Source organism: Anas platyrhynchos, chromosome 15 (assembly GCF_047663525.1).
Source record: "Anas platyrhynchos isolate ZD024472 breed Pekin duck chromosome 15, IASCAAS_PekinDuck_T2T, whole genome shotgun sequence".
Lineage (NCBI taxonomy): Eukaryota > Metazoa > Chordata > Aves > Anseriformes > Anatidae > Anas > Anas platyrhynchos.
The window spans coordinates 16828132-16848079 of record NC_092601.1 but is presented as its reverse complement, the minus strand read 5'-3'; the positions used below and the strand labels follow the sequence as shown (position 1 = coordinate 16848079).

The window sequence follows — 19948 nt, the reverse complement described above, 5'->3', positions numbered from 1 at the left end:
AGAAAAAAGTCAGCTCTATCTACACACATTTTTGTTATTTTTCCCATATATTATATTAATTTGAAAACACTAAGATAAAAAATGAATTGCTGCTTTTTAGTAAGCTGTAGACAAAAAGCTTATCAGTAATACAATGCAAATTTAAGCACCAGGTTTAAAATAATGCCACTCATCAACCCAGAACACAAAAAATTGATCTTCCTGTCTAATGAGCTTGCTACAAGAACACACCACCTTACTGGCCTGGAATTGGAGAGGCTAACACAGCGAGCTACAAAGCAATGGTGAGTACATCAGGATGACAGCTTACCTAAATTGTGTCGCTTTGTCTTCGCGTGCTCGTGAATATGTTTCTTTGTAAAACAGCCAAAGAAGACACAGTAGAGGCAAGAGTGGAGTCTATTCAGGTGGGCACCACACATATGACAAATGCACGACTTTGCCTGAAACAGAGAAAGATACACACTATAAGAACAACAGAAATTATATATATGTCCAAGTCCAACTAAGTGGATGTACATCAAACCACTACTCAATGCCTTTTGAATGTTGCAGGCCAGCAGGAGAAACAGAAGTTTGCCTCCATGTGACAAAACCACCAATTAGATGTATTATCAGAGAACTCTCTTCCATTTACCCAATACATTTCCAAGTCTTGACAGAGAGTAAGTCTCCTCTAAGAGCTGACGACAGCCAAACCATTTACAGCCTGTAGTTTAATGAACCCTTTAAGCAGAGGTAAGCAGGCACTGCTCCTTATATTGAGACCAGGGAGAGATCTGGATGCATTCTCTCTCGGTTCTTTGGGAAAAGGTTCTTCCCCAAGAGGGTGGTCAGGCACTAAACAGGCTCCCCAGGGCAGTGGTCATGGCCCTGAACATGCCAGAGTTCAAGAGGTGTTTGGATGCTACTTTCAGACACGGGGTTTGTTTTTTAGGTGGCCCTGTGTGGAGCCAGGAGTTGGACTTGATGATCCAGAGACATGGTTTAGTGGGTAATATTGGTGGTAGAGGGATAGGACCAGATGATCTTGAAGGTCTTTTCCAACCTTAATGATTCTTTGATTCTATCCCTGTGGGTCCCTGCCAACTCGGGTTATTCTATGACTTTCTTTCTCTGCCAGGAGATCCTGCCAGATTCATTCATTATGTTTCCTTATACCAGTCCATGAAAGAGAGGTGCAACTGCAAATTCATTCCAGGTGGGGAGTCACAGAAGTCGCTGTTACCACTCTCACAGACTGGATTTGATTCAAGTTTGGCAAGTGAAGAGCTGACTATTCCCAAGAGATGCAAAATGGGAAAATATGAAATGAGTTACCGTGATTCATTCAGTTGAAATAAGTACATAAACCTGACATGAGAGTTTACAGTCCTAAGACAACGATACTTTTTAAGTAGGCTTGCACAAAACAACCAGAAGATTAAATGGACTTTTTGACTCTCATCGTATTCAAAGCATTCTTTAAGCCAACAACACCCGAAACCTTTTATTGGCATTCAACTCAGGTGCTTCAACAGATCCACCGAAAAATGGCTGTCTAGTCAGAGACTTCAGAGGGCTTGAGAGATAAGCCTTTTGCTCAGTAACACCAAAAAGACTTCAAGTCCAATACCATCTGATCGGAAGATCCAGACATGAAGAATTCCTCACTGCAAATAAATTCACTTTACTCACAGACAACTACTTTCAAACAAGTTTAAGAGCAACTGGACTTCTGTAGCAGCTCAGAGCTACAAATACCACTTGTAGAGGCATTGATTGCATCTTATTTCATAGACTGATTTGAAAATACCTTTGCTCATCAATGTAGAAGCAGTTTTTCCCCTTTCACATTAAAAAATAATAAAAATCAGGATTTACTAAAACACTGAGGGCTATGACCTACTAACTAAGGCAGCGAAGTTAATCCAAGACAAGCCCCAAAGTTCTTCAGCGGTCTGAAGAACTTTGCCCAGTCTGCCACAACTTAAAATTAGTGCTGAATAAGTGATGCACAATGCTGTTTTCTAGTCTGGCATTTTTCTTTCAGAATATTCATGGCTTTAAAAATAAAACATTTTAAAATAAATTAGGAAAAAAAAAAAAAAAAGCAGCTTGCAATATCCTGCATTGTGAATTTCAAGCTTCTACAAATTAAGACTTAAATCCTGAATTTCACATGCCATGCATCCAAAGTTCTCCGAAGTTGTTAGATGAAAATAAACCAGTTGATACAAACTCTACACACCTACAGAAAAATATTTTAAAGTAGCCCCCCCCCCCCAAAAAAAAACACACACCACCAGCAGCACAATTTCCATCTTTAGAAAAATACTGCAGAACTGTCAAACTGTTGCCTAACGGTTGCTCTTTGGCTGCAAAAGCTAAATAGGATCAGCCTATCTGTTAAGATTGCTGCTATGACAACAACTCGAGCAACTAGCTATTTTACTTAGCCAGCTAAAAATAAATCTTTTAGCATTAAATGTATTGTAAACAGATGACATAAGTATGTAAAAACTGATCATTTTAGGCAAAAAGACAAAAACTCTTGGGATATTAATTTTCATTTGAATGAAAATTAAAAGAAATGTCAGAATGTGGAAGAACTCGGTAGTCAGTTAAAATAAGTTCAATCATTTATTTAAAGAAGCTGTTTTTATCTAAATCCTCTATCGGTTCAGTATCGCTCAAGACTCTTTTTCTAAAATTGTAAGAAAACAAGGTTAAAAGACAAGAGTGAGGAAAGAAATCGATATCAAAAACCATAGCGGCTATTCTTAACCAGATTAGCTGTCTCCTTTTCATCTGTATGTGCTTTTAAACAATTTGCTAAGTTACAACAAAGCTGCCACCCTGCCACCCCCCCCCCCCAAATAATCCAATTACCGTGTTTCATAATACTCCCACCCCGCTCCCATCTCTTGAGGCTACGCTCTGACTAAGAGGCAACAGAACGCTGCAAATGAGTAATCAGAATCGGCCGGACCCACAAAGCCACAAGTCTGCTTTAAAACAAGCCTCGACTTTGCCAAAAAGCGAGCCCGGTCCCGCTCGCGGCCTGCTGCTTCAGGGAAGGCAAAGCCCAAAGCCTGCCTCTGCTCCTGCCCCGGGTACGGCCCTGCCACCACAACGCCCCTCACCTCACCCAGAGGTGTAAACCTGAGGTCTCCCCCTTCCTCTACACCCTCGCCATGACTGCTGGGCTCCATCCTGCCTCTCCTTTACACTCCCGACCCTCAGATATCCCGCTCCCCACCCTTAACCCCGTTCTCCCTTCCCATCCCTCGCCAGCCTTTCCTCAGGCCACACGGAGCCTCTGTCCGTCTGCTCCCCTTTAGCTCTGCCTCGACTTTCTGATGAACCACATGGGGAGACCAGAAGAGGCCCTGACCACTTTCTGTCCAGTAGAATACTAAAGGCAGGTTTCAAAGTGACAGAAAATTGGAAATAATGGTCCCACACCTGTTAAGCTGTGTACGGGCACCCACAGTAACTAGCACGATTCCTGACAGAACTACAGTAGTTAGCACCGCTACGCAGCCCAATTTCCTCAGCAGTGTTTTTTCCTCTGCTAATCTCCTTTTATTGCTATATAAAACAAGGTTAGCTGACAAGTCCAGACCTCCCAGCCATGGCTCTGTACCTCCTTCTGAAGGAGGTTTAACCAGCCTAGCAAATGAGGATGTAAAACCTAGTGCACAAAAGGGAACCGACCACAAAGCACCAGTATCCAGAATCCACCCCTGGCAGGCTACCTGCTCGTGACATTGTTAACAGCTGTGACATGAAGTGAGTTAAAAAAAAAAGCAGCAGGCATTAGTAGGTTAAACGAATGAGTCTGCTGACACTTCAAGTCTCTCCAAGTTGTCAGAACAGCTTATGATTAGTTTACCATTCTACCATCCAAACAGTGGTGGAGAAAACGAGCGCATCATCTTCACTCGGGTTTGCCCTGGCAGTTCGTTGTCTGACAGTTTCAGTCCCAAATCTCATTTTCCAGGTCAGCACAGGCTCCCCCTACAGCAAGAAGGTCACGCTGGGCATATGGTGTCAGGTGCTCAAAAACCTACAAACCTGCTTCAGCTTCACATCTCACCGGCCCCTCAAACCAGCAAATAGCAGCTTTGAATGGCAATATGCTATTCCTGCAAAGCCAACTGTGCAGAAAAAATGGAGCCATACAATAGTCCTTAGCCACTGCAAATCATTCTTCCACATTTCCAACTATTCTAGAATTAGCTTTAGAGGCTCCGTTTTTATTTAATTGTACACGAGAAGAAAACATCTTTATTAAGAAGTTTTCCATTAGGGTATTTCAGCAGTCTTGCACTCTTACACTCACGCCAAATATATCAAAGCACCTTCAGGATAAAGCTGCTTTCAGTTACAAATTTATGAGCCAAAGACCTCCTACCTTTCGCGATCTGCAACCCATATTCACCACAAAGGTCCCCAGGAAAAGATGAACTAGGTAACACTTACAAGACAGTGGGAGGCTCGGGAGGTTAAAAGATCATAAGAAAGGTGTTGCCACACTATACGTATTCACAACTCAGAAAAGCAGATTCTTAAGATACCCTCAAAGCAGTTAACACATTGCCCATAAACTAGCTATGGAACCCCGCAAGTGTTTTATCATGTACAAATTCTTCTGCAGGAGCACAAGTATTAGGAAAGTAAAATTTTCCCACGATAAACCTACTTTACTTTCCCCAGCTTGGAAGTCAGCTTTGTGTAAATCAAGACACAATATTCACAGAATCACAGAATTTCTAGGTTGGAAGATATTGAGCCACATCAGAAACAAGAGATAAGATTATTTCATTTTCTAATATATTATCAAAATTTCCAGCCCCAAACCAAGTCTAATTTTTCAGAAAAATCTTTAATCACAGTCCACACCAATTAAGGGACTTGCTGTGCAGCTCTAAATATGCCTACTCACAGCATATAGGTGTATGTGGGAAATTCTCCCTCCTAGCACACGTCTGTCACACCATCATCTGCTTCGCCCCCAGAGAGGCACATCTGTTCTGCAACCACGTCACTTTGGCTCAACAAACCGTTCCTGACAAGGTGGTACTTCAACAAAAACAGGTGAACTCCAGTCACAGGGAGATGCTGAGGAGTTCCAGTTGTTGAACTCGAAGTGGATTTCTGTCAGAAATCGGGAAGCCTGTTCCAAAGCCAGCATTGCTTCCAACACTCCTGCTGCGATTTAGGCAGAATAAGGTGCTCTGCTTGATGTACAGAGGCAAAACGTGGCAACACCATGAGATGCCTCAAAGTGGAGTTACCTGTAATTCTCAATCTTTTCCCTCCTGCTCCAATTTTATTTCTGTATTCAAATTAGATTTTAAACTAGATATTATGAGATAATACATCCATTCAAGTCCCATCCCCTTCTCACAGTGATATTTTCCATACACTGGGGGAAAGGTGGGTAGGAGAAAAGCGATGGAGGAGCATCAGCTTGCCCAATACCACGGCCAAGCCCCTGCAACCAATTCTTGTCCAAATGTAATGCAGACACAGCAGCACATGAAGCGAAGAGCAGCATGCTTCACTGAGCCTACTTTTTGAAGAAAAAGGGACAGATAAACCCAAAAGATCATATGACCGACCGCTGCTTCTTCCTGTGCTGAAGACAGAGACCCCGAGGCTACTCAAACAGCAGTGTTGCTTTGGCCATGTGGGAAGACAAAACCAACAGCAGAGCACAGCTGACAAGATTCAGTAATCTTCGGAGTACTCTTTGTACCTCAAAAGTAACAAATTCAGGTCAAATTTGCCTTACACTCTTCTATCACTTCTTAGTCCAAATCTACCTCAAGATTTACTGTCTTGCTTTCCTAGTGCAGGCATGCCACCGACCCATCATCCATCAATACGGTGGCTGGGGTATTTTGCAAATTTAAATACTTAAAACTTGAAAGCAGAGCTCTTAGATTTCAAGCAGCAAAACCAGGGGACTGATTTCCTCGGGTCTGTGGCACGGCACAGAAATCTCTCCTCCCCGCGCTGACAGGATGATTCAGAGCTGCTCTGAGTAAGCGCACGTTTCTGACACATCAGATTCAGAAAAAAATCAGCTTGAGTATTGTTCACTCACTTCCTGCAACCAAGTCTTAATCAGGGTATTGTCTGATTAGACTTTTGCTTTTTAAAGAACATTTTATCAATTCTGCACTTTTTTTTCCAGTCCCACTAGGGTCAGGGGTCCTAGTGAGAGGCTTACCAGTGCCAGCAAAACCGTGCGCTAATTTTGTGGGTTTGACTCATGTTCAGAAAGTCACCTTCAAAAAAAAAAAAAGACAAATACAGGTGACTTCTTAAATTGGGCTATTCCAAACAATTTATTTAGATCTCTTACAGCAGCAGAAAAAGACTGTTAGCTATTTCAGCTCTGTTCCACGGCAAGCATTAAATACAAGGCGTTTGCTCTGCGCCGGTGCGTTGGCCGGCTCCCTCCTGCCACCGGGTGCTCCACGCAGGACGCCTGGCTCCGATCATCTCACCACAAGTTGGAGCACAACGGTGTGGAAAGTGAGAATTCAACACGAGAAAGCCAAAGTTAAGAAACATCACAGTTCTCAAGCAGGAGCAAAAATATACCATCAGACCACACCAGCAGTTTGTTGTCCTTATGTAGATTAGCTTAAACCCAAGGCAAGTTCTGACAGAACATACTTCTGCCTATAAGGGGGGAAAAATAAAAGAGGGAAAAAAATGAGAGAGGGAAAAAGCATTGCTGAACTTGCTGAAAAAAGATGCTTAAGAGAAGCTGTGGAGACATCTTTTTTTTTTCCTTTTTCTTCCAAACGGATTAAACTTGTGCAAAGTATGCTTGCAAAGTACCACTGCTAGAGGAAAATATATTTTTTTCTGCAGTCTTTGCTTTCTGATTTTTTAATCAAATTCTGAAGGCAGTGTTTTTAATTGCCTTTATTTTCTTTTTTTTTTCTCCTCCTATCTTCATGGAAGACACATTAGCAACCACACAAGGGAGACGAAGCGTTGGAGGCCAGTATCAGAGTATTTTGAATGATGTCCTTAATTAGTATGTTTTGGTCCAAAGGATTTAGAAGTATGCTAATCCTATTCCTTTTTCAGTTGTGTTTTTTTGGTCTTGACAAATTATCTCAATTTCCTCATCTGGCAATGCCGAGCCTCTGCTAAGTGTTCTGGGGTGCTGTGCTGCCAGGCTGACAAATTTTCTGGAGGCTGGAGGAACGGAATTTTATCCTAATGAACAAGGCAGCCTGAGCTACCTTCTCGGGGAGTGACGACATGTCACAACAGTGTGGCTAACCCACCAGGAACCAGCGCACAGCTGGCCAAATATTTTGACTGGACCAGGATCCCCATCCAGAGAAATCAGAATGGCTCAGTTGCTTCCAGTTCCTGAAGCTCACATCTTCTCAAATGTAAGGTTAACCACAAAAATGACGTCGGAAGCCCATCTGAGAGTATTTTGTCGTGGATCTTCGGACCCTCCTGCTCGAAGGGAGGGATGATGATACGAGGCACAACGCTTTCAAGAGCTGAACACCAGAAAAGTGCTGTATATAAAAGTGAATTGTCAGTAAGAAAGCCAGTATACTGACCCAAAGGCATGGGAGGCACACAGGTGAACCCCTCAGGTTCATGAACTGCAAGCAACACGGAGGGGCTGCTCCACAACACGACTGAGAAGAGGCCAGCTATAAAAACATCTTCCATCAAATCCACTGGAAGCAGAAACGCTCCGAGTAATTCTGAAGTAACATTTGGCTGTTCCGCTGAAGGATTAAAAGTCTGGATCAAGTTATCCCAGGAATTTTCACAAAGCCAGTACTATCCCAGTGCCCACGGACTTATGACTCAGGAGCCAGACCATTCACTTTTCTTCTCCAAACTCTCCGTACAATAGGAATGGATATTAGGGAACGGTTCCAGAGCACAATGACCAGTTGCTGGAATAGCTCATTCACATAACAGGACGATTTCAGCACCAAATTGGCAGGGGGTTACTCCCTAGCACAATTAAGGAAAATATGGGGAATTTTTCCCTAGCCAGCAGGTGGAAACTGGTCCTGTCTAGGGCTCAGTCTGCACTGTAAGGTGCAACCCTTAAATAACTTTGAGACCATCAAAATAAATAAAAAAAAAACAAACAAAACATACCCAAGCCAGAAACAAACAAAAAACCCACCTGCAAACAAGTTCCACATAGAAATTTTTAAAAAGCTTCCACATATACTAAATATCAGGTAATACCGGGTTTGTTTGTTCTATTGAACAACTCCACATGCTTCCCTGAATTCTTGTGGGCAGGGCATTAATTTAGAAAAACAAGTTAAAGACCATTTTCAGTGTGCCCCAACACACTACAGCTGCTCTGAAATCAGTAAGAGAACGGAAAAAAAAAAGTTCTTTCAGAAAAGAACCTTCTTTTCCTCTGCATAAACATGGATTTTGGATTAATATTTACAAAGATCAACCTGTAAGAGTCAGGAAAGCCTTCCTGGAAGCGTGCTGCTAGCTTTAAACCACAAAGAACCAGGCCTTGTGCCTAGTTGTCACCTACAAAACTTGATCTAGTAATTCCTAATATTATAAGCCATTATACAGCCAGATGCTAGGATTACCCTATCCTAAAGTGACCTTTCCCTATTCCAGAGTGAGCTACTTCAAGGAAGTCATTTTTTTTTTCCCCAAGGATTCAGAACAAGAATAATGACTTGCTTTTATGTGGTCCTTCATTCAATTAGATCAAAGCCCAAATGTGGCTCTGCACTGAAAGGCAGGATGGAAAACATCAGTACATTCATCTTGTTTGTCCCCATGAAACAGTTTCCTATTAGTGTCCAAGCAAGTAATTCCTGCAAAATTTCTTTTCAGAAATGAAGACTTCATTTATTTTTAAATAAGGCCTCGGATTCATGCGGAGATGCCAGCTTCTTGACACCGCAGCGTCTTCCCCCAGACTTTCAGTATCACTTCAGATGTCTCTGTTGATCCATCTAAATTTACACGGCACCATTCTTTTAAACCGTTTTGTCTTCTATACCGTGTTGCCCCACAAAGAATGATGCTGATCCCACAAAAAATAAAAAAGGGGATACCACAGGGCACCAGCAAGACCACAAATGAGCACATCAGGAAGCCCTACCCTTCATCCCAGCCAGCAGGCTTCCCAACATGGGCTGCATTACACATCTGTCCCCTTCTTACGAGCAGGAATTGTCTTCAACTGCCCTGTTTCGCCTCTATGATTTGCTCCCAATACAGATTTTTCTAACCTGAGAGAGGTGACCTCCCACGGATGGCGACGAGGAGCACTCACATCCTTTGTTCCACTGCCTTGGCTCTTGGTGCTGCGTCTCCCAGCAAAGGGCAGCGACACTTGTAGAGCACTGCAGGTATTTATTTGTGCTGTAATCACGCCTCCGCGCTCTGAAACAATTATGCTATGCAGCCAGAGAGTTTTTCCTATCGACTATTTGTGCTATGTTAAGCTTGGAGTGTCTGCACCCTGAAGGGGTTTACAGTAAAGGCTCCAACACCCTGATATGAAGGGATTGTAGGTATGGATGACGGATTGGATGGATGGATGGCACTCAGAAGAGACAACATGTTAATCTGAATCATCGCTGCACAAAGGCAGGCCCTTAAATGAGAGCAGCATAGCAGCCAAAGTCTACCTAAGCTCTAAAAACAACGCTTTGATTAAAAGGCTCTTCTCAAGAGAGCAGTGAGTCAGCCCAACGCCGGAGTGCTTTGATGAAATTAAGAATCGTGTCTGAGGGTGAATCAAAGATCTCAGTAGTCATCATTTGACCTATCCGTATAGATTTGTTGCCTGCTCTTCTTACCCTGGATTATGCACCTTGCCAAGGGCTGGGCACCAAATCAGATTTTGTTGTGGTGATGCTGGTTTATGTTTGTGCCTGTTTGTTTGTTTTGTTTTTTTTAATTAACCTTTTCACATGCAATTCCATAGCAGGTAGGTATAAGGCTGAAATGAAATTGATGGTAGGAAAAAAAAAAAAGTTGTACAATTTAAAAGCACAGGCCAGAGGAAAAATAGGAGGATACTCCAAAAAGGTAATTCTGGCTTTCCCATATGAAGTCCCAGTAATAGAAAGTGACACTTGGACAAGAAATAGAGCGGTTCCCCTACATTCAAACAACTATGCTGAAATAGCTTATTTGCTTCTCCTTTGGTAGGTGCCCTCCCAACCCACTAGCATTTACAAGTCTAAATGATTTCTCCAGTGCTCGACAAAAGAAGCATTTAAGAGCCTACTGTGTTTTTAAACTATTTAAATAATGGATCAGGTTGAAATTAAATTGCATGTTCTCCTACGGTAACATTCTTTCAGAAGTGGCAAGCGCCGTGTGAAAACACGTAAGCTACGCCGGGTTCTGAAGGCATGCCTCTTCTCACAGAATATGAATGATGTGTGGATATGTGCAGTGAGTTGATTTTTATCTATTTCCTGCAATGCACCACTGCAGTAGCAAATTTCACATGAGAAGAAGGGGCTTGCCAATACCGCAGTAGTGTATTCTAACGTCTAGTACAAAATCTATTACTTTACCTCCCCGTTCCCCCACGTCAGCAGATCGGGGAAATGTTTTTAACCGGCCTATTAGGTAATGTATTGATCTAATCTGCGAGCACATGACTTGGGAAGCAATTCAAGGAGCGGGCTAAACAGACAAACCCGCCCGGTGTTGTGGAGAGAAGCATTATTTAACTGCCCATGCTGCGGAGATAGCTGTACACAGAGCAAAATGCACAGAAATCCGATTCTCCCTATGAGAAGATGTATGCTCGTGGGAAGTTTGCCATACAACTTTGATGGAAATACTTCGATAGCATGCTTTCAGAAAAGAAAAAACTTCAGGATACGTAGATCAAAGTCCTAACAAGTCCTACAGCCTCATTTAGAAAAGCAGAGAGATTTCAGCTATATTTCCTTTAACTACTCTAAGATGTCCATAAAAAAATGTGAACTTAATTAGTCCACATCAAAGTCAAAGCGATTCTGCTAGTAGGAAAGATGGATGGGAAATGCTACAGCACAGACTCTCTGTGGCATGACTTATTTATGAGGCAAAATACACTCAGCAAAAAAAGGAAGACGAGTAGAAAATGAGCAGCAATGGAGTGACAGAGTGCATCTATTAGCAACTATTTGTTTTATTAAAAAAAAAAAAGAAAGCTACACTAAATAGGGTAAAACCATTGTTGAGCCTAACCAGAAAGGCATTAGTCTGGTAGGAAACACTTCTGCTTTTAAAAGCTTCCTAGGAGCTATGCACCATTCTGTCAAGACTTTAAGAGTTATTATGCATGACGTTTTTATATTTTCTGTAGCAAAACAAGCCTACTGGTAGCACAGAAATTTACCCCATTGCTTAGAACTTCTCTGACAATTGTGGGTTTCAGTGATGATGCATATAACAAACAAATAAGGCATACAAGCCAAAGTCGCTTCTTGCCATAAGAATAAAACTTTTTTGTCTAATAGGAGCTGAAGACAAGTTCTAGTCCCCTCACAGTGCCCACAAGAAAAACTGTTACAAAACAATAATCTTCCCTTTCAGTTTTCGGAAAGCTATGCACAGCATTTGCTGCTTCTGCTTCCAAAGACTGATTTGCCCAAAGCACCACAAACCCTTTCCAAAGAGCACATTCCCCGTCAAAACCACGCAAGCAACGTAAGCAGACACAGGAACCTCTATGCACTGAGTAGTCTTATCACAGGATAAGTGAATCCTCTAAAGTTACACAGCAAATATTTTGGAGAAAATCAGAACATTCACGGGGTCTGAAACAACAGTGCTTTCACTAGCATGCTGCATAGAACAGAAGCATAATGGCCAAACTGGAAATTTAATTTAGTTTAATTTACTTCCACTCGTGATATTGTAACACCAGCAGGAGGAAGTATTTATGTCTATACGTACACGAGTATAGGAATGCTTTAAGCCAACGAGCGTGCTAGTGGCTGGAACATCCAGAGAATGAAAGCTAATTCAATATGCTTGTACAGAACACGCTTTGATAATCTAGTAAACCGGAGCTCTATTTCCTCATACCTCAGTACAAAACAAATTAATAATTCATTTTACAAGAACAAAACACGAGGTCTTTCATTCACTGGGAAATTTTCATGCACATTCACAAATCAGAAGTTATGCAGATTACAGAGAGGTGGCCAGAGAACCGCAGTTCACTCTTTAAAGGATTTAAGCTTTAGACAGATGGATATTCTGAGCCCTACAGACATGCAAGTATACTTCAGTAAGTTTTCCTGACCTACAAGAACATACAATACATTTTTGAAGACATAAGTAGCCTTCATTTCTTACTCAGACTAAGTCATGAGGAAGATGAAGGAAAGCATCTTCAGAAAAAAAAAATGGGAAATGAGCATTCTAACGGTAAAGCTTATTCCTGCATCCATTAAAGAGTTTGCAAATTGCTGTAGTCTCACACCTGAAGCACCTTTAACCTTACCTGTGTTTGAACTGAATGTCTAGTATAAGAAAACACCTTTATATTTTGTGGTTAAGCCTCAATTCTGCTCATGCTATAGAACTGCAAATACAGACCAGCAGCAAATTAAAAAAAAAAAAAACAAAGACACTTTCTTGATGACTTCCGAGTGCTACTGAGAAGTTTGGATAGCAATCCTTGGATGAGTTTGACACTGTAAAACTCAGAGTGCCTCTGAAGCACTTTCTGAATCTCCACCATGGACATCAGGACTTTTTTTTTTTTTTTTTTTTGAAGGAGGTTTAAGTTGTAATGCTGAACCCTTCTGCTCAGAAGTTTGGACAACAACCTCACAGCAGAAATACTCATTTCGATCCTCTTCTTAGTTTGTTCTTAGTTTGTTGACTACAGCTAAAGAGATTTCCTTGTCATACTCCTATTTTCTTCCCAGCAATGTCCAACTATGCAACAATATTTTGTTGTTCTTTTTTATATGCCGAACAATGGCATTAAGTGAAAATCCATATATTCTCTTCTCAGATGTGCCTTAAGCCATTAACAGATTACATTTCATGTGTTAGCATCAGTGCTTAGTTCAGAAGACCTAAACAGACACATTTCTGTATTGAGATTAAATTAAGTGTAGAGAAATTCATCCCTGATATTTCAACAGTCTGTTCTGCACAGTACTGAAAGGAGTGCTAGAAGATTATTTTTTTAAATCACACATAAAAATGTGCCTTGTTTTTTTCTTAATGGTGTAATTACAAATGCAATTATTTATATCTTTGTGAGGTTTCATTGTCAGTCATCTTGACTTCAGGAAACTTATTTCGATACAGATCAGGCCCAGTTTAATAAACATGAGGCAAACCTGTAAGTGAATTGAATTGACATCCAGGCCCTAAATCTGTCCACTGACATTTGTGTAAAGGAAAAAAAGTCTAGAGCCTCACTGCAATGCAATTCTTTGGAGAGTAACATGGAAAACCATCAAATAGATTCAAATCTTCATCTTGACCTAGCTCAGAGTGCTGCCTACAACGAATACAAGAACAGGAAAACATTTTTGTGCAGGTCAGGTGCCACTTACCCCAGCAGCAAAGGGAGAAAGCAGCTTCTGCTCACAGCAGCATACTACATGAACTCGTTAGAAGAAAAAGAGTCTGCCCTTACCACCGTGAGAATAAATATCCAAACAGAAAAAGATGTGTATTTCGGGATGGAAGGTGTCCCTGCCCATGGTAGGGGGGCTGGAATTAGCTGATCTTTAAGGTCCCTTCCAACCCTAACCATTCTGCGATTCTGCTGACAGCCTGGTGCTTGGTTTGGTTTGGTTTGTCTGTTATGTTTTGTTGTTTCTTTGTTTAACTCTGAAGCAGCTTCTGCATCCTATAAAGGAGTATTTATTTAAAAGAGATTTAAAAGGAGTATTTATTTAAAAGGAATTTATGACTACTTTTATTCCATTCGTTGTCTTTCTAACATTTCTTCTAATATTTATTCTGTTCATTCGTAATTTGGACCAAACCTGAAAGGCACACAGCTGAATTTCAGAGTTTGAAACTCAACTTGGAGCCAGATGCAAGATTGTGGCAACCCTGGAAATAAACTCACCAGAAGGCTCCAATACATGCCACACGCTGAAGGCATGGGTAATCTCCTATAGCAAAAGGCAAAGATGTAACGAGAACAGATTTTGTGCTGACCGACCAGACCCTGCCCTCTTCACTTGTCCTCTCTACGTACCAAGGGAAGTGTAAATATCTCTTCCAATATATCTTTTCAATGTAAATATCTCTTTCAATAAAGGCCGATCGCTTTAAGTTCAGCACCATTTACACGCCACCAGTGTTATTTCCACATCTTCCTTTTTAGTAGGCTGCTCGATTACATAACGCTGCACACTGAAAACAAAAATTAGTAGATTATAGTGCTTGGTCTCATTTATGGACATTGTGCTTGGGTTGCCACTTAATGCAAAAAGTGTTAGTTTAATTTAAAGCATGGGTATAAAAATTAGTGAAGACAAAACAAATACAGACTGCAGCAGCCAGCTGGGCCGGATGGTGAGGAAAGCTTGTTAGGCAAAGCACATACTTTTTTAGCCAGAACACACCTCTGCATTCCAAAAAAAATCCAGCAGGACAGCAAGCTTTCGCAATATGGGGATAAGAAAAGCAAGCAGAAAAACTCCCGGGCCATTCATTACAGCAAAGGCCTATTTCATATCAGCAAGAGATCTTTCTTCCTATTTTTCTTACCCTATTGAGGAGAAAATAAAACAAAAACGTGGCTCCTCTTTTGCCATTTTACTAGCCGTATTTCAAAGGGAAGCCTGTCTCTACTGTTCCAAAGGAAGATGTTGGAAGGGCAGCACAAGAAAAGGTGAAAATGTAATTAAGTGCAGATAACATTACTTTCAGGACCAAAACCATCCCTTCCTTCCTTGTTATCAAGCATGAGAGCATACTCAGAGCCCTAAGCATCATAGGGCGGCTGTAAAAACACCAGTTTCTTTCTGAACTAATTAGGTTTCATAAACTCCTAATGCTACTTGATGCCTCTGTTAGAATATGAAAGATGGAAAAGGAAGACATTCTGGTGAAGTGCTACCCAATACTGGTGAGATAAAGGACCAGTCCACCCTCATGATAGCAAAAAAAAAAAAAGCAGACTTGGCATGTGCTATCAAGTATCATCAGAAAAAAAAAAGTAAAAATTAAAACAAAACAAAACAAAACACTGGGGGAGTTCTGAGAACCACTTGAGGTCAACAGCTCCAAACTTTTGTTAGCAACTTTTTGAAAGGAACAGAGCTTTTACTTACATAGTTGAAAAGCTGAGGTTAAGAAATAAAAATCCTGAAACTATTGCAGTTTTTGAAAGCATTTAGCGTTCAGCAGAACAATATCCACCAACACAGACAGCTTTGGACATAATGCCATTGTTTCATTCCATGATGCATCCTTCTGACAATAGCTTAGAGCTCATAATACGCATGTTGCTTCACGTTCACGCAACAGAATGCTCTTGAAATTAAAATATTAGAATTCAAGCTACAAGACAAAGAAAAAAGCTTACAGAAGGTGAGAAAGAACATCTTAAAACTATAACCAAATTTAAAAATGCTCAGCAAAAGACAAAGGCCTGATTTTAGAAAGAAATGCAAATGGATTCACCTTCAGCAGTTTAAATACTGCCATTACGGTGTCAGATCAACGAGGTATTCAAACACAATGCTCTCACCTTTCAGATGTTCTGTTAGTTGTAATGCCTGTGTCCTGCAAGCAAGAAGTACAATGCTACATAACATTTTCCTCTTCTTTTTGTTGAAGACTCAGATTTCTATTAGAAATATAATTTTGTCCACTGATAGAGAGCTAAAAGAACAGTACTTTGATGTAGAAGACAATTTGCCTGTCAACGCTAATGAATTACCCCAATTATTCTTTGATTAATCACGCAGAAATTAAGAACGTGGAGAAAAGGTTCTCTAAGAGAGGGGAAATTTTTCAGAAAGTTTGCAGGCACGTTCAAGTGTTTTTCATCAGAACGGTTAATATGTGCCTTGTTTCTTTTTTTTTTCTCAGTAATGAAATCATTCTTGGAATTAAAGCACTGCTTCTGCTACTCAAGTGATGGCAGTCGGGACTGAAGGAGAGATGTGGGATAACAATAAATGCCTACGTGATTTAGTCCAAGATCCCCAGTTCATCAGCCCCAGGTGAAACTTATCTCCGAAGAAAAACAACAAAGTTTTACCAAATGTTTTCATACTCCACGTGACCCTCTGGACAGATATTTTTGCACAGCAAACTCATCATTACAGTTTTGCTAACGAAAAGTCAAGTTATGATAATAACAAGAGACACCAAGGGGAAAAAAATCACACTGAGTGGTTGGGAGCATTGGAGAAAGGGGGAAAAACAGAACTCTAATGAAGAAAACTTCTGAGGAGCACTACTGCAGGCAAGTCCTTTAGCACTGGGTACAAGAAGCGTGAAGAACATATCCATGCTGCTCTGTCGAGTGTCCAACTGCTAGAACGTTTCACTATGCAAGCATTTATTGCAGCTGAAAATTCATTTCTCCATAAATGTAGAGATTTACCTTCAATTTCATATAAAACCCACACGTTGTTGTCCTCTAAACTTCAGCTACGTCATAAAACCGAAGACTGTAACCTCCAAATAATAACCCTGATAACAAGTAAGCCAGAACAGCTATTTGTATATAGCCTTTCAAGTTCTGTAAGGCAACCCATTAGTCTTTGTGTTCCAAGAAAAAATAATTTTTCTCTATATATCTTACAAAATAGCAGTACTGCAAATAAGATCAGAACTGTCTCAGTCCATTCCTTTCATGTCTCCCTCTTCCTCCGCTGGCTCTTGACAAACCTTGGCCTTTGAGAACTGTCCTTACATTAATCTTCCTTGTCAAATTGAAAATACAGCATATATATCTGTGTTTATCTCTATATAGATATATATATCAATGAATGTAATCGTTCTACTTAGAAGAAAAAAGACATGTGAATCTCAGTTTCCTGTACAGGTGGTTTCAGAAGGTAGTTTACGTACTCCTGAGTACGTACAGAGCTCCAGGAAGTCCTTGCAAATTTTCTATCCAAAAATAGTATCTGAATACAGGTATACGATATGATGGGGAAATACATTTTTTTTTGTAGAGGACTTGCTCTATTTATGTCTACATATATTAATGCCACAGACATTCAGTAGTCATCCTTATGCGCTTGGACAGAAGTGCATCAGTTTCTCAAGAGCAGAGAGACCTTTAGAAAGAGAGAAACGCAGAAGAGCTACAAGACGTTCATCAGCTACAAAGAGCGAGCCGGAGCTCCCGCACCTAACAAATCAGGGGCATGCAGTGCTTTAGAAATAACGCTGCCTGCAGACTGTGCTCAAAATAAGGGAAGGAAGATGGTCTGCTTATGCAGTATAGCTGATTGCCGATAAGTACTCGTGCATGTGAGATTGATTCATTCAGCTGAGACAGCCAGGACTACAGTTACTGTCACATTTGTCAAGCATAAGAACCCAGATCTTCGATTCTACCTGACATCAGCAAATACCGGGCTCGCAGCATGTCCATCAGCGCTAATAATTAAGAGAAGTGCATTCCATTTTCCAAAAGAACATCTGTACAATAGAGCGAGGCTCTTTTCAGAAAGAAACACTCTCAAGTACAATTTACATTTATCTTATCAAAAGAGTTTAAGGGTACTTGGGTGTGCATGCATTTTCATGTAAAGCAGAAAAGATGAAGCAAGCTGTAGGAACATAACTGTTTGATTGAGTATTTTATTTGGAAAGCAAAAATCTGGTATCTAAGGACTCCAATGGAAAATAGGTAAAGAGGAGGAAGAATAGAAAATAGTCCTATACAGGTGAATTTCAGTTATCTAAGACTGTTTGGTGAGCAGATAATGGGTTGAAATAACCACAAGTCCATTTGGAGAGAAGAAATCACTCCACAGTTCTTCAGAGAAGGGCTTATTACCATGAAAGATTTGCAAGCATTACGAGACGGTCAGCTGCAACACCTTGAAATACAGATTTGTTGTGTTTGAGAAATATTCAAAATACAGTCCATCCTCACCAGCCATTACACTGCACTTTCAGTATAAACAAGGTTTTGGAGAATGACAACAAATCCTGCATTGTCTTAGTCACAAATTCACTGCAGAAGTGGGTGCTTTCACATTTTGCGTACAGGTCAGACTTTACCTCTAACAGTCAACACAATAATGAAGATTTTCCAAAGTTGACTAAAACATTATGTGAACAGGCCTGGCAAGTGTGTGCCCTCCTGTATTTCTCTTCCTGAGGCATCCTTCCGAAAGGGGCTGAAGACCAGCACCCTACCAAGCAGAAATGATCTTTCAGAAGCAACCACTACCGTAATCATTCTTGAACTGGACTCTTGGGGAATGAACAGCGGAATGGTGTACGCGTTTACAAAGCACTACCATCTCTATTCACCTTTCTTTGAGGCAGTTTCATCTTGCCATCTTTACAGCAAAAGAAGATTCTCTCCATGGGCAGCTAAATTCTGCTTCTACTGCGGAAAAAAAAAGTCAGGAAGAGCAACTATTTCAATGGATTGCAGTTCTTCAATTCAGAAGGTTTTGGGCAGTTCTTTCACTTGCAAACACTCTCGTAAAAGGGAAAAAAGTTCAGAGTAACCATTAATATCATATGTAATTAAAAAAAACTACTGAGCTCCTCTTTAAACCAAAGAAGAGACAGGAACATGAACAGTCACGTACATCCAAAGAAATGAACAAAGACAGATAAAGGGGGAAAAAAGTTCTGCATGTGGCCTCACTGTGCTGCTCTGACAAAACACAGCTGACTCGAATCCTTTATAATTAATCTTTAAATTAGCGAACCTGATCCTTAAAAGACAAAGAGAGATTCTGTACAATACTGGATACCACATATTGTTAAGTATCTCGTATTACCATGCTCCACTTTTCCGTCCCAAGGTTAAGCAGATTACCATCAACTATACTACCACCTTACTGCTGTTGGACTGTTTTGGTTTATTTTTACATATACCCTTCCCCCCGTTGTTCGACCATAAATATATATAGCCAAACAAAAATATACAGCTGCACAAAATGGAAATAACTGAAGGCAAAATCCATGACAATGATGTTCCGTGCAATGAAATGACGCATTAAACCCAACAAATGTGAATTTAGACTAAAAAAAAAAAGAAAATTAGGAAACACCTGATCTATACCCAGCAGCAACGTCCCCAAAAGGAATAATATGTGTTCTTACAAGCTTCTAATCACTGAAATCTTTTCTCATCACATAGTTCTGGTCTCTCTTGATATGAGACAAAGTTCTTTAGGATTCCTCTATGAGACTTACGGAAATGAGAAACAGTTTTTAAAAACCATTTACAATAATTATCTGCATTTTTAGTAAAACAATGCAGATGAAGTCACAGGATGAGTAACACTAACACAGAGCAGCGACTGTTCAGCACACCAGAACTTACAACCACATGTTGGCCAACGGGAACAACCCAAGTGATGTTTTTCTTCTCCATGAAATTGTCTTAACCATAAAAAGAAGGAGAAAGCTTTACTTGAAGTAACTACTAAGCAAGCTTCTCCATACATTTCTAGACATTATAAAAAAAGGCAATTGATTACCAACATATACACCTACCTAGAAAACACCAGTTCAACGCCAGATACCGCCTGATATATGAGAGCTGTGCAAAGGACTTCCATGAAGCGCAGCCCTAAAAACAGCCCAGCCACGCTCCTCGAACGCTGAGGCTGCCAGCAGAGCTAATAAAATTAATGCTTTGCTTATTCATCAGACATGAATTACAATTACAAATTTATTGCTCTGCATTTTGTTCAAATATACCCTGGTGTACCTTGGCACAAATCGATACTTCGAAATCAGCGGACTAATTAAAAAA

General features: G+C 40.6%; 1 protein-coding gene across 2 annotated transcripts in view; it reads right to left on the bottom strand.

The window, feature by feature from the left end:
• USP22 (ubiquitin specific peptidase 22) overlaps window positions 1–19948 on the bottom strand; it is a 98992-nt gene that overhangs the window by 60880 nt on the left and 18164 nt on the right. For both annotated transcript variants that reach the window (XM_027469149.3, XM_027469146.3), the window contains exon 2: window positions 311–443. In XM_027469149.3, the coding sequence (XP_027324950.1) occupies window positions 311–443 (133 nt within the window). The remainder of the gene's footprint in view (window positions 1–310; window positions 444–19948) is intronic.